Genomic DNA, 26,303 nt, shown 5'->3' with positions numbered 1-26,303 from the left:
ATCCCAACAGATACCCTCCTCAATGCCCATCACCCACTTTCCCCTCCCTCCCACCCTCCATCAACCCTCAGTTTATTCTCAGCTTTCAACAGTTTCTCATGGTTTGCCTCCTTCCCTCTCTGTAATTCCCCCCCACCCCATGGTCTTCCATTAAGTTTCTCAGGATCCACAAAAGAGTGAAAACATATGGTGTCTGTCTTTCTCTGCCTGACTTATTTTACTTAGCATAACACTCTCCAGTTCCATCCATGTTGCTACAAAGGCCATATTTCATTCTTTCTCATTGCCAAGTAGTATTCCATTGTATATATAAACCACAACTTCTTTATCCATTCATCAGTTGATGGACATTTAGGCTCTTTCCATAATTTGGCTATTGTTGAAAGTGCTGCTATAAACATTGGGGTACAAGTGCCTCTATGCATCAGCACTCCTATATTCCTTGGGTAAATTCCTAGCAGTGCTATTGCTGGGTTATAGGGTAGGATCTATTTTTAATTTTTTGAGGAACCTCCACACCGTTTTCCAGAGTGGCTGCAAAAGCCTAAGTTTTCTTACATGTAAAATAGTAACTTACTATGAGGCCTGTTTTAAGGATTAAATAAGATAATGCATATGAAATAGTGACTGGTAAACTATGCACACTGAATAAATGATAGTTATATTGAACATCTGTTGCTTTTTGGCTTCCAGCATCTTAGTTCTCCCTCTTAACGGCAACTTGAACTCCATTTGGGGATTTAATTCTTACCCCTTGGATTTAGTACAGTGGACTGTAATTAGGTGTCTTGCCCTCCCCTAGCCAAAGGGCAGGCATATAACCGAAACCAACCCAGTCAGATTCTCCTTCTCTGGAATTTATATACCGAGTGGAGAAACAACACAGAAAATGGTAAGTTTTGTCCATTCCTGGTAATGCTACCCTGACCAGTTTATTTTCCACTGTAACACCATTGTTAACATTGCTGCCTCTGAATTCCCAAAGGTGATTTATTTATCTTGCCATGCCAATGTCTGGTGTACAGCCTTCCATAAATTCCATAAGCCTCTGATAACCTTTCAACAAAATCCCTTTTCCTAAAGTTAGCCTGATCCAGGTCTATTGCTTGTAACCAAAAAAACTCTATATATACCAGCTATATCTGAAATCTGCATAAATTATCTAATCTAATTGATATTTAATTATAGTAAGTGCAAATAAGATTTAGTGACTTCTCTCTGCTTTCAGAAATACGTTTTATCATTGATTTGGCTTTTGGTTTTAGCCCTAATACATATCCCCACACAGTGAAGTCTACATAGGAACTGAGGACTGTTTACCTAAAAGAAAATTCTGTGGAGCAAAGGTGCTGTTTAAGCAGTCATCTCTGTTTGCTCTCTGTTGGAGCACTTCTTGGTAGGGCTTCAAGAAATACAAGGCAAGTGAAAAGAAACTGAATGTCTGATTGATGTCTGATTGCCTGAGTCCACAATTCTATAGGCTTACCTGAGATCTTAAATAAGAATCTTTTCAGATACAGAGGCTTTCATTATTTTTGGCTTTCCTTCTGTGTCTTGGATGTGGTTGCTCTTTGGGTATAGCTACGGGTCAGACTCTGTGTGGTCAATCTGAATCTGCAATTACTGGCATCCAGGGTCAGAGGAGAGGGGTGTAGCAGCAGTGAAAGTGCATGTTTCTTAAACAAGGAAAGAAATGAATAATCACTTTGGTTTTGCTTTACAGATGCTTTGATCCACTTCATTTTTCACTGTGGGAAGACAGAATGGCAATCTCTGAGTTGCTTTAGCGTTCACTTCTCAGAATGAATCTTTCAAGGCCATGGAGTATCATGCCTCTGTCAGCGGGGCTGCACTATGAACAAGCCATTAAGATGGCATTTCAGTGCAGGGCACAGAAATAATATTCTTTGCCATCACTCGGTGTACAAAATTTGGAGCTCCACTCATTTGCCTGCACTTCAGAGCAAACGATTCTAAGGGCAAACGGTAAGAGTTCTTTGAGCAGGAAAGTTTGGAAAACTTAAGTGGGTAGTTAAGAAGGTCAAAGATTTCCTTGTTCTTACAGAATAATTATGCCCAATTCCAGTTTTTTTTTGTGAAAAAACAGGGGAAAAGAAGTCCATTAATGGATACCAAAATGGGCAACAGTTCCTATCTTCAGTGTTACTGAAGCAGCCTTTACCAACTGTAGTGCGTACAGTTTAGGGTGTTCTACAGCACCATGACCAATTGGTCATTCTGCAGCAAGTTTCCAAAACTAAAATGGCAGGTTAATTTATAGCCTTAGTGAAGCTGTTCTGCTAAACTTCACTGAAGTCGATTACCTGCCCCACAGGGCATTTTTTCTTGATCTACATATGATGAGTGAAATACATGCATAAGAATCTTCTAAGTGACATAAACATTTCCATGCATATAGTTCAATAATTAGTTCAAAATCTTCCTAAAAAAAAAACCCACCTAACTTATAGAAGGCATGGAAATATTTAGTGATTACATAATTTATTCATCTTCCTAGGAAATACTTTACCCCCCCTGGTGGTAAAGAAGCAACTAATTCAGGGTGGTCTTTGATTATTCTTTCCTCTCAGTTGTATGCCCTCTTTTCTCAACCTACTAGTTAGCAATTCTACATTTTGTACAGTCTAAGGATGCTCGTTGCAAGGGATTTATTTATATCATGGATTGTGCTATATTGAACACATAATGGAACTCATCAATTAAAGATTGCTGCAGTGACAGTTTCAGCACCATGTCTTATGGTAATATATATATCCTTCCTTATTCTTTTTTTTTTTTTTTTTAATTTTTTTTTTTCAACGTTTATTTATTTTTGGGACAGAGAGAGACAGAGCATGAACGGGGGAGGGGCAGAGAGAGAAGGAGACACAGAATCGGAAACAGGCTCCAGGCTCTGAGCCATCAGCCCAGAGCCTGACGCGGGGCTCGAACTCACAGACCGCGAGATCGTGACCTGGCTGAAGTCGGACGCTTAACCGACTGCGCCACCCAGGCGCCCCTATCCTTCCTTATTCTTAAGAAACATTCAAGTGTCATCAATTATTTCAGTGGGTACTTTTTAAGCCAGAATCTAATTTTAAAATTTATAGTCTAGTTCAAAACATGCTATGAGATTTAGAAGGTGCTAATTTCAACCATGAACACAGAGTAATGTTCTTCAGTGTGAAGCTGATCATTCCTTCACTTCTCATGGGGAGCAGAGGAATGAGGCATCTCAGTGATTCCCACTATTCCCTACATAAAACTCTACTAGCGGTTTGTCACCAGAGACCAGATGAATGCTAACTACTTTTATGAAGTTATAGGATATATACAGATGTAAGATATAGCTACTCTGTATCTGTAGGGTTTTTTGGTTCTAAGCAATAGAACTGGATCAGGCTAACTTTAGAAAAAGAAATTTTGTTGAAAGGATACCAGAGGCTTGCATAATTGATGGGAGGCATTGCCCAGACATGGGAATGGACAAGCAAAGTTTTTCTCCTTTCATTAAATTGACACTTTTCAGTTCAAGTACAATAAGCTAAAACACTCACTACCTTGCATATTTTACTGCTTTTGAGAATTTTCTTTTTCCTTAGTTTAAATCAGAGGCTGCTATATTATAGCTAAGGAAACTAAGAGATGGCACCATGCTTTTAAAAATATGATTCCACTGAACTAATACTGGGTGTCAATCCTAGATTGGTCCTCTGTCACAATGCTGCTGAGAACTACAACCAGTTCAGGTGACTAATTCTTATCTAAATATATCGTTTCTGTAGTGTAAACTTGTTGGAAGACAGGTAAAATTGTTATAAGGGTTTACCTGAGATGACAATTTGGGGTCTTTAAGTAATGGGGAAAAGCATACAGGAGTCTACACTTGACTTATGGACTAATGAATACTTAAAGGCATGGACGTACGGAATTCTGCCTCCATTTAAGAAAAATGTAGAGAAGAATGCCATGTCTTTCAGATAATGCATAGATAACAAATAAAATAATTTAAAATACTCCCCCAAAATAAATAAGGCAATTTATATATTTAAAAGTAGTTGATTCAATACAAACTTTACTCTAGAGGCCTTAGTCTTTACACTGTACTCAGATAAGTAACATCCATTTCTGATTCTGAATTAGGTGCTCATATTATTGTCACTTGTGACTTCTACGCTTGGTTGTCCTTCATTTCTTTTTTCTTATCTAAATTCCAACCCTTCTTATCAGTCAGAGGTGTATTTAGCTGTGTGAAACAGAAATCTGACAAACAGTGGCTTAAAGAAGAATTTATTATTCAATGCACCATGGTCTCTGGGAGTAAGCCGTCCAGAGCTTATATATATACAGTTCCCTTTGATCATAAGATGGCTATTGCATCCTCAAGTATTAGTTTATGTACTAAACAGGAAGGAAGTGAAAGGAAAAGCAAAGCATACTTGCCAAAGGAGTGTGCCAGTTTTTACTAAAAAAAGAAACTTCTTAGAAACCTCACTCAGTAGACTCTTTAGCACCTCAGTGGCCAGAACTGGGTTATGTGGCCACTAAAGACTGAAGAGGAGTTTGAGAAGGAGGCTGTTTGTGACTGTATACACTGCTGCCTTTAAAAACCCTGGAATCCTATTAACTCAGCAGAAGGAGAGACTTTATTTTATGTAGGTAATTAGCACTGTTTGCCACAATTCTGCAGTGCTAGATGAAGAACTATGGTCTTTACACAGTCGGCCCTGTTTCTTCACGTTCCCTTCTCTGAACATTCCGAGCAATGATAGGCTGAGTCATGTATTACAACAATTGTGTGCTGCCTTGTACAATGCACTCATTTTAAAATATGTATTTAGACTCATCATCCCATAAGTTCTCAAAAATGAGTGTCAGATTTCATAATACTTCTGCATCATATAAATATGATATTTGACTTACTAATGAATTTACTCATGAATTTCATCTCAATCCTGTTCTCTAGAAAAGTAAATAGTTTATCATTGTTGCTCTAAAAGATATTTCATTTTTTGACTACTCCCTAAGCAATCTAGCTATTTTCTAAATTGCTTTAAGAGTCTTACTGGCTCTCTGCTATAGTTCCTAAGCTTATAGCTTTCCTAACAACATTACAACAATAAAACCAAACAAATCAGAAAAAACACCATCCTGTGTTATATCAAAGGTCTTAAGGAGTGAGGTATATTTTAAAATAACTTGAAACTTAGCACTGAAGTAACTGTGGTACAAATCAATTATGATAACTATTTTGCATCTGTTTCCATCTTCATTTTCTCTCTCAAACATGTCTTCCAATTAAGAGAAATGAAACAATAAATAGAGAGTCTTCAACAAACAGTGCAACTTTCTCAATAAATAAGTGCTCTCCTTACTATAATGGCTCTCTAAAAAATCTTTATGGTTATCTTTTCTTAGACATAAGTGTGGAAAAGACCACTGGTCTAAAATAGAACCTCCATGGCCCAACAAAATGGTTATTTCTTAATTTATGAACATATTGTATTTTTCTAGGAATATGTTATACATGTTATGAAATATGTACTATTTAAAAAAGGCTAATGCAATTGAATAATGCTTCCTTGTATTTGAAAATCTTGATACAGCAATTTGACTCTAGATGTAGTATAACACTTATTTTTATTTTTTTAATTTGAGAGGCAGAGAGAAAGAGAGAGAGAGAGACAGAACATGCATACAAGCAGAGGAGAGGAGCAGAGGGAGAGGGAACAAACCTTAAGCAGGCTCCACGCTCAGCACAGAGCCTGACATGGGGCTCGATCTCACGACCGTGAGATCATGACCTGAGCCAAAATCAAAAGTCGGATGTTCAACCGACTAAGCCACCCAGGTACCCCAACACTTGGTTTCAATGGCTGTCAGAGCTGAAAAAGATACCTCAAAATAATATGTAGGTGAAATCTGAAACACAGCATAGTTAACTCTACTTATTAAATCATGAGGCTCATTTTCCAATTTCCAGAGTTTAGTGAAATTTTGAAAACACTGAATTGAGTATTGTATGACACCAAAAATCTGTGAAAAAGTAGTAGTATTTTTACTGTTATGTTTGGTGTTTTCAGGAGATGAGAGAAGAAATAGGAGGCAAGATGATGTAGAGCCCTATAGGCCACTGCAATGACTCTGGTTTTCCTCTGAGTGACATGGACTCATTTCAAGATTTTATACAGAGGAGTGATATAATCTGACTGAAGTTTCAAAAAGGACTTTTCAGTGCAAGTGTAGAAGTAAAGATACCAGTCAGAGCGCCTGGGTGGCTCAGTCGGTTGAGTGTCCGACTTTGGCTCAGGTCATGATCTCAGAGTTTGTGAGTTCCAGCCCCACGTCAGGCTCTGTGCTGACAGCTCAGAGCCTGGAGCCTGCTTCGGATTCTGTGTCTCCCTCTCTCTCTGCTCCTTCCCTATTCACACTCTGCCTCTCTCTCAAAAAATAAACAAAGATTAAAAAAAAATTAAAAAAAAAAAAAGAAGTAAAGATACCAGTTAGGAGGTTTGTGTAGAAGTCCAGGCAAGAGCTGACAGTGGCTTGGGCAGTGGTGAAAGCAATCGAAGTGGTCAGAATCTGGATATATATTTTTTTAAATTTTTTAATGTTTATTTTTTCTTGAGAGAGAGAGAGAGAGAGAGAGCGAGCAGGGGAGGGGCAGAGAGAGAGGGAGACAGAATCCCAAGCAGGCTCCGTGCCATCAGCACAGAGCCTGATATGGGGCTTGAACCCATGAACCATGAGATCATGACCTGAGCCGAAACCAAGAGTTGGATGCTTAACCAACTGAGCCACCCAGGCGCCCCAGAATCTGGATATATTTTAAAGATAGATATCCCTATATATTAGATATAGGGAGAGAGAAGTAATTCTTAAAGTTTTAGCTTACACATCATTATGTTGAGAAGGATTCTCTGATCCACTAGGACTTCATTAGGTCATCTTTCCAGGTGCTTCGATAGCACCCTGTGCCACTTCTGTCTCAGCACTTTCACATGGGTGGCAATTTCTGGTTTTCCCCAGACTACAGTTTTTCTTATTTTTGAACAGTGCTACATCACCAATTCTATCAAACAGTTCATAATCACTTATATTTTATTATGAACTATTGTAGTTAACAGCCAAATTATGGGAAGAGTCCAAATGTCCATCAACTGATGAACGGATTAAGAAGATATGGTATACAATGGAATACTACTTGGTGATAAAAAAAAAAGAATGAAATTTTGTCATTTGCAACAATGTGGATGGAACTGGAGGGTATTATGCTAAATGAAATATATCAGTCAGAAAAAGATATCATATGTTTTCACTCATATATGGAATTTGAGAAAGTTAACAGAAGACCATAGGGGAAGGGAGGGAAAAATAAGTTACAAACAGAGAGGGAGGCAAACCATAAGAGACTCTTAAATACAGAGAACAAACTGAGGGCTGATGGAAATGGGGGGGGGGATTGGGGAGGCGGGAAAATGGGAGATGGGCACTGAGGAATGAGGGCACTTGTTGGGATGAGCACTGGGTGTTGTATGTAAGGGATGAATCATGGGAATCTACTCCCGAAGCCAAGACTACACTGTATACACTGTATGTTAGCTAAAATGACAATAAATTATTAAAAACAAACAAACAAAAATTCCTGTAGTTAAATCATAGTATATTCTTTAGCAGATGGTAGTAGCTCTTGAAAGACTTTATCAAGGGCATCTAATATTTTTCACAGCCTAACGTATGAGAAAGTCTTTTTTTTTTTTTTAATTTTTTTTTTCAACGTTTATTTATTTTTGGGACAGAGAGAGACAGAGCATGAATGGGGGAGGGGCAGAGAGAGAGGGAGACACAGAATTGGAAACAGGCTCCAGGCTCCGAGCCATCAGCCCAGAGCCTGACGCGGGGCTCGAACTCCCGGACCGCGAGATCGTGACCTGGCTGAAGTCGGACGCTTAACCGACTGCGCCACCCAGGCGCCCCAACGTATGAGAAAGTCTTAAGAACTTACAGCATATATGAGAATTGCTGATTTTATTTCATGTGTCATCCTTGCACAGGGACCATGCTAATCTTCTCTGTTTTGTTCCAGTTTTAGTGTATGTGCCGCTGACGTGAGCACTGACTGCTTTAATTTTAAATGTGAAATTGGCCAGACCGTACACTATTAGACACTAATAGGTTGAGTGTAGAAATAAAACAATTACAGCTTCAGGGATGGAAGTTGGGAACATTCCTGTGCTGACTGTTGATAATGCAGTTCAAATCTCTATGGAATAGATCTACTGACAATCCTTTGTTAAGTTTTTCTTAGTTTTGTACAGTATATACATATTCTGAGAAAAAGTTATTGAAACAGAGCTTTAAAAGCCCAAAGCAAATGGGTAGCACAGCTTTTCATGATTCAAAACCTGGTAATGGTATTAATTTCACTCTTCACATATCCTTTGTGCTTGCTATGTATCTGCTTAGAAGGGAATTAAAAGTATACTTACCCAATGGTATCTATCTCTAAGTTTCTCAGGGTGATTTTACCATGGTGAGTTTACTACATTGAAGGACTGGTTTTTAGCTGTGTAGGTAAAGACCTCAGATTTCCACAATACTAACTAAACACAAATCTTTCTCTCAAAAGAGTCACAGTAAGTCAAGTTCACCAGACTGTATAAAAACTTCCCTGTGTTGTAAACAAGTCATAATCAGAAAGCTGCCTAATAAGCAGAGGATCTAAACAAATGGAGTTATGTCACATAAATGTTTAATGTCATTTCTTCATTCATGAAACAGAATTTTCTTTTCTTTTTATTTTAAAATTCTAATTTATTTATTTTGAAAGCAAAATAGCGAGAGCAAGAGAATCCCAAGCAGCTTCTGCACTGTCAGTACAGATCCCAACATGGGGCTCAAACTCACAAACCATGAGATCATGACCTGAGCTGAAGTTGGACGCTTAACTGACTGAGCCACCCAGGTGCCTCAAAACAAAATCTTCTTGAACATCTGCTATGTGCCAGGCTTACTCTGAGATACTGAGAATACAGTGGTGAACAAAATAGACAAGATACTTTAATGAGGGAGATAGACAACTAATACAGATTTTTGTCTGTTTTTTTTTTTTTTAATTGATGCATCTCTAGTACTTAGAGTACTTCCTAGTAGATATTAGGTGGCTGATGCTATTTGATGATTGAATGAAAAATGCAATATAAACTATTAAAATAGTTTCAGATAATGTTATATACTAAGAAGAAAATAAAATGGAATCATGATACGATAAAGTAATGTTAGTAGAAGAGAGAGTAGCTTGCCGAGATTGGTTCATTTGGTAGATTAGATTACTGTTTGGCAACCATTAACCCATTCTTTTTCTCCACCTCCATGGGAGGATTAGTTTTCCACTCCACTGATGTTGAATTTGACTGTGCAACATGGTTGGCCTACTACTGGGTAAAATGTACTTTTCTCCCTTTTGACCTTGGGCTTGGCCATATGACTTGCTTTGGCCTACAAGATGTCAGAGGTGACACAGTCAAAAACTTGTTCACATTCTTTGGTTTCCCCTCTTGCACTTCTGCCATCGATGTAAGAAGAACATGCCTTGGATAGCCCATAATAGATACCCTCTGACTTTTAGAAACTCTGCTCAAGTGGTTTAATTTCTTTCACTAAATTCAAAAACTTTGATTCTTGAAAGTCTATCTTATTTTCATTAATCTGTTGACTACTAATGTCAGAGTCTTAAACATGAAAGAAATATGAGTGAACAAGTTGCATTGTGGTGGGAGAGTTGAAAGGAAGGGACTTTTACTAACTATTAAAGTACACAATAAAAAAAGGTAGATGTAAAACTTTTTTTTATTAACAGGATTTTTTAGTAATTTAACCACTAAAATCAACTAAGAGCAGAAGGAGAGCATGTTTGTTTAGTCCAGTGGCTAAGCTCCACCCCAGACAAGATATTTTCATTTTCAACACATGATACATAAGAAGAGGAAAATGTGAACCACAGGAATGGAATAAATATTGAGGACAAAAGCAAAGTGTTGAATATATTATAGTCACACTAAATCTTAAATGAATAAGCACTCTAAACTATAAAGGAAAAACTAAGCAACAAAGTTATTTTATATGCCAAATGTCCCCACAGATGAATAAAAAGCAGACATTAAAATTCTTGTAAAATGGCAAAGAAACTATGATTAATATGTTCCTGGTACAAGGTAATGATCACATTATGCATGTGAAAAATATGAAAATTTGAAAAATCTTGGTGTCAAGAATAGTGGGATCATTTAATGAATCGATCCCAACATACACTGAATGTTGGATATAGGATTTATCCTAAAATATTGTACTTCAACTCCAATGTTCAGAAAATTATCTAGGCTGGAAAACATTATCTGGAAAAGCCTCAAATGGATTGGAGGGATCTAATGTTGAAACTTACTAGTATAATAATGTTCTGACTGGCAGCCAGGGTTTGGGCAGCCATAATCTTCTATAGCCCACAATCTCAAACAAAGACAGAAGTTAAAAAGGATCCGTGAAAACAGACAGAACAAAACCTATATATTTATTACACAGTTAGGGACTAAAGATTCTCCTTTTTCAGACTTAGAACATATGTGACTTAAATACAACAAAGAGTACTTTGCTATCTAGTTTCTTCTTTTCTTTAGTTTCTTCAGAGTTGAAAAACATAGCAGAGGTCATGGATAACAGGCTTGACAGCAAGAAAATGGAGAGGATTTAGAAGAAATAGATCCACTGATAAGAGCGTGAAGTAAATACAGAGAACAAAGATGTTTCCAAGGACACAAGAGACAACTAAAATTTAATCTAGGTGAATTACAAGTTAATCAAGTTCTTTCTACTTCAGGAATCTTTGTGGCCATCACTCTATGAAAACAAGTACTATAATTAATGTATAAAAGATGTCCCTAAATTACCAAAGGTAAAAATTGTTGGTTAATGCAAGAACAAATTTAATCACTAAAACTTAAAAAAAAATCTATTTATATATATCTTCTAAAACTATCTATTTTTAGCACAAATACATGGAACAAAAACCTTATCTATCCAAATACTGCATATCCTCTGAATAGTGTCACATCTCTTAGGCATAACTGTAGAAACCTCAGATTATTTGAGAAAGTATGAACTTGTGGTGTCCAAGTGGCAAACTTTCTACAAGATGTCTGATGAACCTGGCGACTGCTAAAGTCCTGATTTAGTAAGAATGAAACCCATGTAGTTTGACTTCAAAGGATCAGATTTAGAATTAGCCATCAGACTAAAAAGCTGGAAAAATATTTCTACAGTAACCATAGCAACTTGGAAAAAATTCCCAAAATATGTAGTGGCCATTTATAATGTTCTGTGATTTTTGATACCCTTCCTGTGTTTGATGAATTTCTAGCCTTATGAGGTATGACTTCCCTAGGTAAAACTCAGAAAACTTAGTTATCTAACCTGCTCTACTCCCAAGGCTCTGCTAATCAGAGTTGACTGTAATAGACTTTGATTCAGAAAGAACAAGAGGAAGGAAGCTCTGTAGATCAACCATTTTGCTCGTATGGATGAGACACATTCAACTGTTGGATATTGCAATGGTTGCATTAAGCAATGGGTTCTTTTGGTGCTTGATGGGAATGTTGCAGCAAAGAAGGACTTATCTTTGAACAAGTTTTGTGGTGTAGTTTTGGTATTGTTTCCGGAAGCTTAACCATCATCCTGGTTCTCCGGCTTTCAACAATTTGGTCAACTATTCAATTTCCTTTTAATAAGCTTTTTTACTGTTTAAGTAGCCAGAAAAACCCTGATTGACACTAAATGGCTACTAAGCAGCGGCTGAAGGCAATGTAACCTCAGGAATATCAGAAAGATCTATGGTTAGTTCTGGCTCTCTAAGGGCTGATGGCTCTAAAATTCCAGCCAGTTTTCTGAAAGAGAAAAAAAAATTAAAAAGCAACATTTGGCAGCCTGCATAGTAGCAAAGTAAAAAATTATTACGTACAGTCACTTGAAATGAAGTGATCAATGACGGCAAGACTTCCGAAGATCCAGAGACTACTAATATGGAACAACAATATAAAGAGTGTGAAGAAGACAAAATTACTTACTTTTATTTCCATAGCACAGCTTTAAAAAAGATAATGAAATGTTCACAATTCTAAATTCTCAGTTCAAGACAAAAATCTCAGCGAAGAACTATTCCCTAATGCTCCCGGGGAAGGAAAAGCCAGCACTGGTGGACAACACTGTCCATTTTTTATAGACCAGAAGTACGCATGCTGCTTTCCATGGAGTTGAGTTGTAATCAGAATGCTCTGGCCCACACTGACCATTGGCTTTGGCTACTTGATCAAATGATCCATATAACAGATAGGCATCAAAAAATTCCAACTTAATAAAATTATAAGATTCCCAGGTTTAATGAAGAGATGCCTGTCTTGAGCCACTACAACAAAAATTTATAACATTTTTTCCAATTTCTAGTCCTGTCAATTATTTGCAGACTCAGAGCTTTCTGAGTAAAGAAGAGAATGCAAGTTCCTAAAGATACAGCTTGTAATGACATCAGAGGTGTAAACTGTAAACTGTGAGTTTGGCCTTTCTCATCAAGGTAACTGCACTGAAGAAAGGGAAATACCAGGTCTTTTGAGTACTGTTGTATAACAGCTCTGAACTAATCCTAAAAAACAAGGGACCTAGAATACCACTGTGGATTAGTGGTCACAAAGGATGATTGTAGGAATAAAATGATGACTGGAGTTTTACCCTGAATCTGCCTCACATTCAGCCCACTAGGATCTTAAACACACAGAGTATACAAATGGCACTGGAGAAGGATAGTAGATTACCAGAGGCTTCATCAGATAGTGATTTCATAAGCAGCTGCTATTGCAGATGTACATTCTTTACTCAAGCTCTCAGCACCAGGTATATGACTATTAATCTGCAAATGATTTTTTTTCCTCTTTCCCAACAGAGAGAGAACACCTGTAACAGCTGCTTTCATAGAGCAATAAACCATTCTATCTTAGGGTTATATAAATTATTTGGCTCTGAACTGCAATATATTTCACAAAGACCATTACTGTCTCGCCAAAACATAGGACAACTATATTGATGACATTATGTCTCCAGGACCTGGAAAGCTGGAGGTAATAAGTATTCAGGATTCTTTGTACAGATATGTTAAACACATCTGTAAGTCTAATATAAGTGTAGTAAAGTGGGAGACACATTATATGAATACATAAAAGCTACACCTCAGTGAAGTTTCTGAGGGCCCAGTGATCTTAAGCGTATCAGGATAACCTCTACAAAGTTAAAAGTAACTGTGCCTTGTGCCTCCTGCCACCAAGAAAGAGGCGCAGTGGCATGTGTCTTTTGAAAGTAATATATATCACATTGGGAATCTTGCTTTGACCTATTTATAAAGTGACCTGAATGCCCACAGCTATGAGTGGGCACAAGAGGAAAAAGGAGCCCTCCTAGTTAATCCGGGCTACAGAGTATCTACCTGGCCTTCATGATCTACTGATTCAATGTACTTAGAACTGCCAATATTTTATCCGAATGCTGGATGGAGCCTGTGGCAAGTTCTGATTGAGGAATCCCAACTGAGATCTCTAAAGTTTTGGAGCAACATCATCAGGCAGGAAATTTGTTCCTTTGGAAAGGAGCGTTTAGCTTGCTACTAAGTCCTATTAGAGTCTGTATATTGGACTGTGGAAAAAATAAATGTGACCTGATCTGCCCCAAATGAACTTGGTTTAGCTGATTCACTGAACTATTAAATTAGGCATGCTCAGTAGCAAGCCATATTAAGTGATTGTGACATATATGGAATGAGACTTGAGAAAGTTCTTACAGCAGAGATCATATGATCAGATCACTCACACTCTCAGCTATACTTGCCTTGTGGTAGGTTGCTGCAACAGATTTCAGGCCATTCCCTTTGTGAACACATTTTGTTTTTATAAGGGATAGCTGAAGTATTTTGCTCTTACTTTACCTGATGTTACCGTTAATATTGTTAAGTATGGAAGAAGGGTCTATTTTGAAGGTTAGGTTTAAGTATTAGCAAAGGGCATATATAAATTGATGTTGAATAGCCAAGCAATGTAGGATAGTGTATGTTTGTCATATTTTCTTGTTTTGGCATTTTGGAAAAACCCTTAACATATCAGGAGATATCCTATGCTTATAAGTTTAGTCACTGTGAGACAGAATGCACAAAGAGTATTTTCTTAGCTTGTTTTTGTACCCAGTATATAGGCAGACATGTGATCAAAGGTCTACCAACCCGGTTTACACCCATGAGATTTCAGTAAGAAATGAGCAATCTGATGAATGAAACTCCATATGGGACTTTTTTAACTGGTGAGGGTAGAGGCAGAGATTTAGCCAGAGGCTGTGAGATGCAGTCAGTGATACACAGGTTGTGTTAGGTGGGGATGTGAAAGCAATAAGTTTCACAATTGCAGCAGCAACAATGAGATTTCCTCATGAGGCCAGTTCTATGTCATGGTTTTGGGGTTTGCTTTTGGAAGCTGAATTTCAAAGCCCATTTTCCCATCCCAATAACCTCTTAATAAATAAACTCCTTTTTCTGCTTAAGCAGTCAGAGTCAACTTCTATTGCTTAAGATTAGGAATTCAATCTGAATTTTAAAAATAAACAGTTTTCAAGTAGACCAACAACTTGTCAGATATTTATAGGATCTTAATCAGGGTAACTGCAAATTTTCTGTTAAAGGGATGCAACGATAAAAATTAGTTCTTAGGGGGTAAACTCATGTGAATGCTGCACCTTTATGTATAAAACTAAGGATTATGGAATCTCATGCATGGAATCTCAACTGAACCAATCAATGATGAGGAGAATTGATGAAAAATGACTAGAAAAAGAATACAGAATAATATCTTTAAAAGGAGATAAAATAAGAGATGTACATTGCTGTATCAATCCCAGAGAAAGAAGTACAATTATGTCTTGTCTATCCATTTAGTATTCTTTATTTTAAAAAATAAGAAAAACTGTCTGACAATCTAGTCAAAGACTAAGGCAGACATGTGATTCACCCATAATCTAATGGATTTCATTCAGAAATAATGTGATGATAATAAATGATGTATCTGCTTCCTCTCTGTTACAGACTAGAGTTCACATGTATTAAATAATTGGCCTTCCTTTAAAGAGGGAGCACAAAGCTTCCAGAGCAAGACAGGAGCACAGAGAGGTCATGTCAGTGCATATGAATCAGCAACGAACAGAATGTCAAGGAGGTTTTCTCTGTTTTCATATGAGAAGAAAAATACCGCATCTCTTAGAAAATGATTTTTTCATGCTGTTTCCAAGGCACTATTAGTTACAAACCAAATTGTTATTTTTGCTATTTTTTCAAAGGAAAGAACTGATGGCTGAGGAGATACATATGATGGAAAACAACTATATAATAAATCAAGTAATTTAAATGTAAAAACTACTAGTGTCTTTTGGTAATAATACCATCTCCTTTCTACTGAAAGTAAATTTTGACAAGGAAATAATAGTCATTTCAAGAATTTCAGTTAAAAAGTAGCACATGAAAAATAACTCATCTCTTAATTATTTATACATTTAAAAAATAAGTCAAAGAATGGAAAACAACAGATATTCATAAATATGCAGGTAATATAAAGAACATTAACTTATTATAGAGTAAGTCTACAATCCCACAGATATAATTTCTATAGCCAATTGTTCAAAGTACACAAGAGAAAGTTATATTATTTGTAAATGTTTTACGAGAAACTCTTGCAGATATTAGTGCAAAGCCTGAATTGTTACTGTTCGAACACTGCATCTTTCTTTTAAATGACAATTTCTTCTATCTAGCAAGATTAAATTAAGAATCAAGAGCCATTGAGAAGTGTCAGACAAGTAAATACTAGGATTAACTACTTAGTTCTGTGCTAAAATAATATAAAATCAAGTTTTTGTAAAAAATATTATCCATGCCAACTAACTTCAAAATTTAACAAAATTGGTTTTCAAACAGATTATGTTGGGATCATGATTCAGTTTTCTTAATTTGCTACAAACTTGTTTGCAATAATGACTTGTATATTTGGATCTATTTTAAAGGACTGAAATAATCTGACATGTTAGTTTTCTTTTTAACTCCTACAGGAGTATAATTTTAAGGGAGTTTGGCATTAGCCTGTATGTGAGTAGAAATGTGTACTAACTCCTTGAATATACCCATAAAGACTTTTATGAGAACTAAAGATAGAGATAATACCACCTGGAATAATAGAGCTAGAATGGTTTTAAAAAAGACTAAGCAAAGTTATCGTTACCTTATCACTGCTATCACATAAGCTGGTGGTGGTTTTAACGTCACAGCTTAATTTATGTTGTACATTTCATAAAACTTCATTTTAAGACTTTGTCAATCTTTTACTACTACCTAACACGGTCACGCCAACTAGAAAAATATCAGTCCTCTTTGCTATATAAATCAAATCTTAAAACCCTGCAGAAATAATATTTAAGCTATCTAAACCAATAGTCTTTGCTAGGGTCCTCAGAAGTTCCCAGTAGGTGAAAAAGCTACTTAAAAATAACTTATAAATTGTATGCAATACATAACTGCAAGTAATTTCCCAAGTGAACTCTGTATGACTGTACACTATTCTTGTTTTTCTACTTCCTCATTTGTCTGGATGGAGCTAATTTATTTAATTTATCCAAATAGAGCCTGGAAAAGTAGAAAGGGGATTAAAAGCCTGCTAGTGGAGAAACTGACAATCCTAGACTACTGTACGAAAAGTAATGCAGAAAGCAAATTATCTAATCAGACTTAAGGAGCTACTGGGGCATCTCCCTATATGGTTTGCAGTCAGACAGAACCAAGTTAAAATTTTGACTCTCTTACTGATCTTGTGCCATGATCAAATATCACTGACTTTCAATTTTCCTCGTCTGCAAAGAGCAGATATTATTTCAGAGTTGTTTTGAGGATTATGTGAAACAGTGTAAATAAAGCAGCTGCCATAATATTTTGGAAAAACTTGGCACTCAATAAATGGTTTTTGTTTTGTATTGTTTTCTGATACAGAACATTTCACTTCAACAACTTCAATTCCACTTAAGCCGAACATTTCTAGGTGTTCTTTTAACAGTCATATCATAATAAGATAATTCTTTATTGCTATTCTTTATTGCTGTATCTTGCTCACATAGGTAGATTGCTGGTAAACAGCTCAGGCTCCAGAGCCAGACTATCACTTTCTAGTTTTATGATTTGGTGGCTAGTAATATTCTTAACAATGAACACACACACACACACACACACACACACACACACTCCTTAGACTAGTGCCTGGAATATGGTAAATGGTACATAAGTATTAGCTTTCATCATCACTGTTATCATCATTTCAATTTTGAGGCCTTTGATAGCTACTGCTTCCTCTAGGTCTGACGTCTGGTTTTTCCTTCTTGACCAGTTGCTTACCATTTATATTATGAGATATCCAGACGTTCTGAGTAAAAGCTTCACTGGGTTGGGTCCATCTCAAATGCTATACCTCGCTTATAGGCCTTCCATGATACTATATCCATCAGGTGTGTCAATTCCTAAGTGACACAAGCTATGACTCAAAGTTGACATTTTGTTGATTTGTCTTTGTTTTGAATCAATTCTTATCACCATCTAAATTTTAAGAACTTTGGTATAGCGTACTGGTGGAGAAAAGTCATTTGAGTATTTAAAAAAGAGTTAAAACATTTCATTGAAGAATAAAGCCAACTGTCATTGTGATAATTTGAGAAGTGACTGGATAATTATTTAAATGAATAGTTTAAGTTGCTACACAAAAACAGAGATAAGCATTTTTAGATTCTAAATGACCTCAACAGAAGTATTTACTTACTGTACTTTGATTTAGAAGTTTTTTTCTTTAAACAAAATGCTATCCCCCAAACAGAGTACATTAATTGGTATATCTATTAGTTCTTATGTGTACTTAATTAAATTGTTATTTTAATTCTAAGTTGGAGCATATGTTATTTCCTGAAACAGATATAGTAATTGGCTTTAATGAAGCATGAAGTTGTATCTATCTTTTCAATTACTCCACTGTTGAAATGGAAATGATCAACAGTGATCTCCCTCACCAGAGACCATGACTATTCACATGTCAGCAAATTTTTTTAAGGTTATTCTTATGCAACTGAGTATAGCAAAATAAGAAAGAGGGTCAAGAAGACTGTTAAAATATAAAGTGAAGGATGGCAATAAATTTTATTTTAAGGTATACTGTATGAAATAAATTTTCAAAGATTGCAAGACGGAAAAAAAATAATTTTTTAGACCACACCTCTATAAACTACATAAACTTTTGAAATCTATTCACCTCACTGGTTTCATTAACCCTCCTCTGAATTAAGTTTTCTGTTCTTTATATCTAGAAAGGATAAATTTATGAGCTAGTGAAATATCAGGTGGCAAAATGATTTGCAGTGGCTATTTCTAAATCTATCTACCTTTCTATTTATTTGTTATTGTGCCATTTGAAATGGGTGAAATTTTATAAATTTGGAAGGTAAATTTTTTATGCATGAACTTAAAATACAGGTTGTGTGCAGAAGCTTTAATTCCCTTTGGCATTAAAAAATGAGGTACGACTGAAAGGGCAGCAAGTACATGTGAGGGTACATTCAATTTACTAGGCCTTGATCAGACAGAAGCATTTTCTGACATGATACCCAAATGTAGTTAGAAGGGCAGATGCTTCTTGCATAGGTGATGATACAGCCTACCCCAGGATGAGTAGGAGCAAGTTAATTAGGCTAATTAATTAGAATGAAAATGAAGAATGAAGCCAACTGTCATTGTAATAATTTGACAGATCATTGAAAATGAGGCAGAAGACTGGGGGATGTTCGAAAGTGTCCTTTTCCACATTAATGCATAAATAATGTATAAAATCACTAGTATGATGCAACTGATTTATACCAAGAATTAAAAGCCTCTCGAAAGATTTACCAGTTGTCAAGGAAAATGTTACACACAATGTTGATAGATTTTAGAGGTGTAAGAGACATTACAGATCAGACAGTGGAACTTCCATATTGTTAAGAGAAGAAAAGTCAAGCACCACAAGGCGTTAAATAACTGTCTTGAAATCATGTTTAAGTCAAGTAACTGTAGAACTGATTGGAGAGTTCATTTTGGCCAAATACTAACTCTTAATAAATAGTCTGAGACACAAACACTAAAGAATACATAGCAAAACTGGATTAAAAGAGTCCTTTTAAAATTAAGAAATTCTGACAATGACTTGACCACAAAAACTTTGAAGTAAGATAATTGCTCCTTAGTCTTCTCTAAAGATCTAAATTAAAAGGATCCTCTAAAGTGAAGATTATTTTCCTGGAGGTGACTTAGAAAACACAGGCCATAATTCTGGTTAAGAGGAAAAAAAAATAATCTTTTATTACATTTGGACAAGATTTTATTTTTTAGGAATCACTGCTTGGCTGTGAGTAGTTGTTGCTTGCTGAATGTTATTCACACTTCCTCCCTCATAGCAAGCTCATGTGTAACAGTCTTAACTTGTGGGATGGGTTGGAACACTCCATTTTATTCCAAGGGCCATAGGTCATTATAAACCACAAATTCTTCCTCCCTAGGGAAGAGTCAAGGGATGTGGTCTTTCCTATCTCATTTTTCTACAATCTCCTTTAGTCTAAAATAAAGTTTCTGGCACTAAACACAAGATTTGATATAATACCTTACCTGGCAATTAATATCGAGAGAGAAGTCTTTTCCAGAATGGCACCTATGGAATTTCTATTGTCTAGTTACAATGAGGCACAATGAAAGAATAAATATTTTAAAGGCCTGACAGGAAGAAATTTTCCCCACAAGATGATTTTGATGGTCTAGAATGGACATTGATGAACTTTTCTCTATAAAGGGCCAGATGGTAAATATTTTATGTTATATGGTCCCGATAGTCTCTCAAACCACTCTGCTGTTACAACACGAAACCAGCTGAAAACAATACATAAATGAATGGGTATGCTGTGTGTTTCGGTAAAACTTTATTTACAGAACAAACAGCAAACCAGACTTGAACCTTGAGCTTTAGTTTGCAATCTCTAATATAGAATTTATAATGATTCATGAGAGTTTAAACCAAAATTTAAATTTTAATGAAATACATTCCAATGCAAAGCACTACACTTGAAGGTACCCTGCTGAAATCTTTGCAGATGATCCTATTTATCTTTTTTTTGCGGCTGTAAAAATTATAGAGAAGACTTATAAGATTATTTGAAAATTAGATAATTTTCATCAACTGATAGAAAACGTACAAGAGCTGAAGCTGCAAAACACTAGCTTTTTAATTGCATGCTGACTGCAAATTCAATATAATCATTATTTCTTCTGAGCTTAACAAGGTAGACTTTACAGAGGATAAAAAAAACCCTATTACTTCGAATACTTAAAAGGAAGGCATTTTTATCACTGGGACAGATTCATTATCAATTTGAATTATTTTTCTGATTGATCACTTAAAAAGCTCTCCTTGTTTGGATATTTTGATTCCATACTAATTTTTGGTTATTATTATGACTTGGACTAACAGTATAAGTACCATGTAGCCAACTTAGCAAATAATGTAGGATGCAATTTCAGTGTAAATTATTATTATTACGATTATTTACTTCTGAGAGAGAGGGAGAGAGACAGAGAGACAGAGTGTTAGCAGGCAAGGAGCAGAGAGAGGGAGACACAGAATGCAAAGTAGGCTCCAGGCTCAGAGCTGTCAGCACAGAGCCTGGCTGGAACTCACAAACTGTGAGATCATGAGATGAGCTGATGTCGGACGCTTAACCGACTGAGCCACCCAGGTGCCCCAATTTCAGTGAAAATTATAATTCACTTAATTAGTACATGTATAGGTAGCCCCTTTGTCCTGTCAAAGATGCTCAGATCGGATGAATAGTATTTACAAAATTTGGTGACACCTCCATTGATTTGAAACAAGAAAGACTAGTAAATGGTGTTTATAAGACATTTTCTCAGTATAATTCTAATTCTTGTACAATTTTAATTCTAATTCCTAGTATAACTGTAATACTTAAAAGGACTGGATAATTGATTAAAAACTTGTTGACTGCAGATATATGGAAAAAGCAATGTTACCCTCTATGGTGATAATGTGATTCTACTGAATCTTATACTGTGTAGGACACGTTATAAGTTATTTGAAAAGTTAAGCATTTGGATTTTTCTGTGTTTCTTTGTCTCTTAAAAGCAAAAAACTGAAAGGAAAGATGTAAGGAAAAGAGTCTTCATTTTAGCCGTTTAGCGAATCTGGTAAGGGTAAGATGATGTCAAAGGAAAAATTGTTTAGGACAAAAGACATATAAAGACAGGAACTAACACAACATTAGACTTCTTCCTTCAAAGATTTCTGAAAACTTCAAAAGGGGAAGATTACTTCACAGACTGGAATGTAAGCCCAGTTGGAACCAAAGTCTATAGGGCTTTTGAGGTGTCTAATGCTAAAAATCTCAAGTTGACTCTCTAGTTAAAAAAAGCTGGAGAGGAGAAAGGAAAATTTTCGTTCTGGAAAAGTGTTCTTCTCTGATGCAAATAGAAATCCATCTTACAAAGGAAGAAGTAGAGATGAGTTGCCCTAATTTACTCTTTTGGAAAGAGACTAGAAGATTATGAATTTGCTAAAAAACTTTTGTTTCTTCTAACTATGACTTTGTAAGCTATGAGATATCTTATTTTTTGTGAAAAATTTCCAAGCCCAAAGATATTCATACAAATTAACTTGAAACACTGAAATACAGTTTTGGAAAGAAGAAGAGTATAGAGAATCTAAATTCTTAAAAAGTTATATAAAAAAGAGGTCTAGTAAATAGTTGGTCCTCCATTTCAGATATTTTATCCATTTTCCTTTTTTATAGCTTTTCTGTTTGAAGAGATGGAAACATTCAAATGTTAAAAGTATTCCACAATGTGTTATAAAAAAAAACTCCCAAATCTCCAAGTGGAAGTAATAAACTTCCTACTAGCACACTGAATAAATCAGTCCTACTCTTCTGTGATTCTAGTAACAAGAGTAAAATAAACTTTTAGAATCACACTGTAAACCTCAGAAGAAATTTTCTAAAACTTTCTAAAATGCACATTTTTAATTAACAAAAAATAATGCTACTAAGAGTTTGTTCTTCTCCTTAATGCAGTGAAAATGATAAAAATCATAGCACACATTATTGAATTTTTACATTAGCTGTTCTATTTTATTATACGTAGTAGCTCATAGCAATTCTGTAAGGTAAGGTGTATTCTCCTTACCATATACAGGAACAAGCATAAAGAAGTAGAACTTTGGTACAAACAGAGTCAAATGTTTTCATGATTTTGTTGCTGTTATTTAATGAATGTCTCTACATGTGAGAACTGGTTTACCCAATACAAACGAATAGTAATCCTTTAATACGATTCATAAGAACATACAGATTAAAGTGGCAGAGTTCATTGTCAGTTGTCTTCAAGGGTTACTTTGCTTACCAGAGACCAGATAACTCCTATAAGGGCATTTCTTGCTCTCATTTTAAATATTTCTTATGGCAGCCACAGGACTCCTTTTGATGAGAAAGTAGTATCATTTTGATTTTTTTAAGAAAAATGTCCCATTTTGATAAAAAAAATACTAAATAATACAAAAATACTAAAATAATGGTATAAATGGGTTTGCTTTGTTCTACAATCTCTTGTTCAGATTTAGAACTCAAGTAAGGATTGGTCATATATTATTAAGAAAACCTGATAAAAAAAAAGGATGCACCCACAAGACATCTTGAATTTATCTGAAGTCTAGTTCTTTCACTACTGCAATTGCTGTACATATGTGGAAAGCATCTATAATTCCTTTGCTGCATGACTACTTTTAAATCAGACGATTTAAAATAAGCATTCTGGGGATACATATGGAAATAGCAGTTTTCTGAGAATATATCACTTCCTGAAAAGTCAATTGACTATTTTTGGCTCAGAGTTTTCTCTTCAGAAGGTTAAGCACCTCTTTATTGGTTTTATTGAATTTATTTGGGTGAAACTGCTTCTAAAGACACCTGGATAACATGTGTAAAAATTTAGTCCCATACAAAATGCTTCTGTGAATGGATGATTTACCTAGAAAGCCTAATTAGCAATTTTTACTCTGCTAACAAATTCTCCTTTGTTGAAACATAATGGTAGCAACTGAGGGGTGAGAATTTTCTTTGTATCATACCTAATTTGACTTCAAATTAAGAGTGTGTGATTAACCCGGTGTCATGCACTTTTTACTGTACTTCTGGCCTTCCACTTTACTGCCAATTGAAACATAATCTTATATTTTCTATTTATTTTGCTATTTTGATCACCGATTAAATTTAGATATCATGTGTCAAGCTTCCTCATACACACACAGTTTTATGTTTTATTTATATTTTTATTATATGTTATATTATATAACACACAGGATAAATGGTACATAATATTTATATTACACATTTATACCTGATATTATATAATCCTTACATGTTACTTCTATAATATATAACATGTTATACTAAACATATAAATAAAACATAAAACATTGTATGTATAAGAAAATTTATTATGTAACTTATTATATACTATAATAGAATATGTTTGTTACAGATATTATATTAAACATCTTAAGTGTATCTTATCTTGGTTATTACTTAAGAAGTCTAAAGATTTGTTGTAAAGACTACAAATTACGTTTGACTCATTATTTTCGGCCACTGCTCAAACCCATATATTAATGACCACAATGCACTGAAGTGACATTTATTTTGAAAAGCTTCAATATGTAATCTGAATTCTGAGAAGTATATTCTGAATTATGTTCCTGAAATGGAACTATGACAGAAGAGCCTTAACTTGCTAACTGTATTGAAGTCTACTAGAACCACAGTGGTGTTGACATAGAAGGCCTAAAGGGTGTATGTAAATTTCAACAAATAGTGTAAGAAATTAACAATATTATGGCAAAAAACTTAAAAATCTAAAACTGTCTACTCTTCTTATGAGGTAGTTTAGTTGGAAATGCTATATATAGGTCACTTCTAGAAGTCTAGCAAGAAGTTATTCAGTGTTGCTTTTTTGTTGACAGATGGAATTTATGTTTAAAGATACAACTATCAGAATATACAATTATATCAGAAAAATAATCTTGGAGATTCTTAAATTAGCTTGACAAAGGACATAAATATTTTTTAATGCCCTGCTATTGTATGAAAGCAATGTTTCAGTTTATGGAAGGACAAACGAAAACCCTTCAGGGGATACTTACTCTTTTCTGTTCTTTTACATACTCTATCAATTCATCTCTTGTTCTTTTCACTGCCTCTTCCACAGCCTTTTCACTTCGCTTCTGCTCTTCTATTATTGCTGCCTTAACAGTTTCCTGTTTGTGGGAGGAGGAGAAAAAGTCAGGGAGGTGTGCACTATGACATATCTGTGTCCCTTTTATATAAACTAAAACTCCTCTTCAATGGGTTGAGCTCATTCTGTTCAAAAGCGTATCTTTAAACAGGAATAAGAATTTACAAAATCTTCTAGGATATTGCAGATTCTACAGAATTCATTTTTCTAAACTGAGTGAAAGGGAAAAGAAATGGAATAAGCCATTTATTGCAGGGAGCGCCTGACAGACTCCAATGGCTTCCTCACCAACCTTTCATTTGATGTTTACATGATTGATTGCCTTCCTGTACTTTGCACTATCCACATAAGACTTCCAACTTGTGTTTATTCTTCCAAGAACACCCTAATGCTCTAGCTGTTTTATTCACGTTTAATTTTCCCATCATACAGTAATCAAGTGTGGTCTGGGTGAAGATTTACAGCTAGTTTGTTACTTCTGCCAGGTTAAGATGTTGAGAGCTGGACACCATGAATAAGAGGTAAAAATTCTACCCTGTGTGCTAATAGTTGAAATGAGAAATCTAGGGAGAAAAGTGGTACTTCCTCTTTTACTGAAATTATAATCAAGTACCTCAGAGATTTCAGAATTTCAGATAAGGAGAAAAAGGCTAAAGTTAAAGAAGTATAACACTTCAAGAAGTATATTGTCTGCTAAAATAGCATTTGATGGATTGGACGAATGACACAAAACAGACTTTGTTAACTTCCACTTATCTATATAGGTAGCATCCTTCTTTTACAGGTGATCAGTTAAAAAATGCCTGGAACTTTGGTAGGGACATTTGCTTCATTTTGTTATTCTTGATGACTCTTCACTTTGTGGTGTATGCTTGTTTTTGTTTAGTTTTTCCCCAAATAATTTTAGGAATGTGTAAATAACCCAGGAAATATGAAATATTATTAAGAATTTCCTATTGTGAATATGTTTACTGCAGAAAATTTGAAGATACAGAAAATTATTACCACAAAACAATACACACACATCTTCACACTTGGGTATAAAGAGGGTGGGGTGCAAACTGTATATACTATTTTCTTTTTTTTTTATTTTTTATTTTTTTTTTTTTTTTTAATTTTTTTTTTTTTTTTCAACATTTATTTATTTTTGGGACAGAGAAAGACAGAGCATGAACGGGGGAGGGGCAGAGAGAGAGGGAGACACAGAATCGGAAACAGGCTCCAGGCTCCGAGCCATCAGCCCAGAGCCTGACGCGGGGCTCGAACTCACGGACCGCGAGATCGTGACCTGGCTGAAGTCGGACGCTTAACCGACTGCGCCACCCAGGCGCCCCTGTATATACTATTTTCTAATTCTGGCATTTTACACTCCAAATATATTTTGAATATTTTAACCCATTATATATTCCTCCATACTATGATTTATATTCCATTACAGGGATGTATAAGAATTTATTTTATCAATCCTTATTCATGTGTATTTTGGTTGTTTTTAATAAAATAAAGCAGTGATGAACATTCATATATGTATTTTTGTGAAGCATATTAGATATCTCTAAGTCCAAGAAGTAGAATCATTCTGGTGAAAGGATATAATTTTTGAGCTCTCTTACAGCTTCTGACATTTTGTACACATTTTTTCCCCCAATAGCAGCCCAAGGAAATGGCTATTTTTTTACATCTTTGATTATATTTAGTCCCATTAGTTTTTTTTTTTTTTTTTTTTTACTGAAAGTGCATTGTAGCAAACATGTCAGACATTTTAACTGTCTCATAATGTGACCCAAATGACAAGTGGGATCATAATCAAAACAGGAAGGGGGGC

The 26,303-nt window shown here is 35.4% G+C and overlaps 1 protein-coding gene and 1 non-coding gene across 5 annotated transcripts in view; both read right to left on the bottom strand.

Annotated features, from left to right (window-relative positions):
- Window positions 1-26,303, bottom strand: part of CCDC91 (coiled-coil domain containing 91) — a 351,169-nt gene that overhangs the window by 31,701 nt on the left and 293,165 nt on the right. For 3 of the 4 annotated variants that reach the window (XM_047065633.1, XM_047065634.1, XM_047065635.1), the window contains one exon: window positions 24,387-24,500. In XM_047065633.1, the coding sequence (XP_046921589.1) occupies window positions 24,387-24,500 (114 nt within the window). Of the gene's footprint in view, window positions 1-22,424; window positions 22,666-24,386; window positions 24,501-26,303 lie in introns of those variants that run through there. The other variant, XM_047065636.1, reaches the window with a different exon arrangement.
- Window positions 8,009-8,116, bottom strand: LOC124502745 (U6 spliceosomal RNA). Its single transcript, XR_006960008.1, has one exon. It is a non-coding gene; the product is annotated as a U6 spliceosomal RNA (small nuclear RNA).

Source organism: Lynx rufus, unplaced genomic scaffold (assembly GCF_022079265.1).
Source record: "Lynx rufus isolate CCGP_SWC_20201006 ecotype Redwood Valley unplaced genomic scaffold, mLynRuf1.p SCAF_7, whole genome shotgun sequence".
NCBI lineage: Eukaryota > Metazoa > Chordata > Mammalia > Carnivora > Felidae > Lynx > Lynx rufus.
The sequence above is the reverse complement of the archived record's forward strand: the minus strand, read 5'-3'. Positions and strand labels throughout refer to the sequence as shown.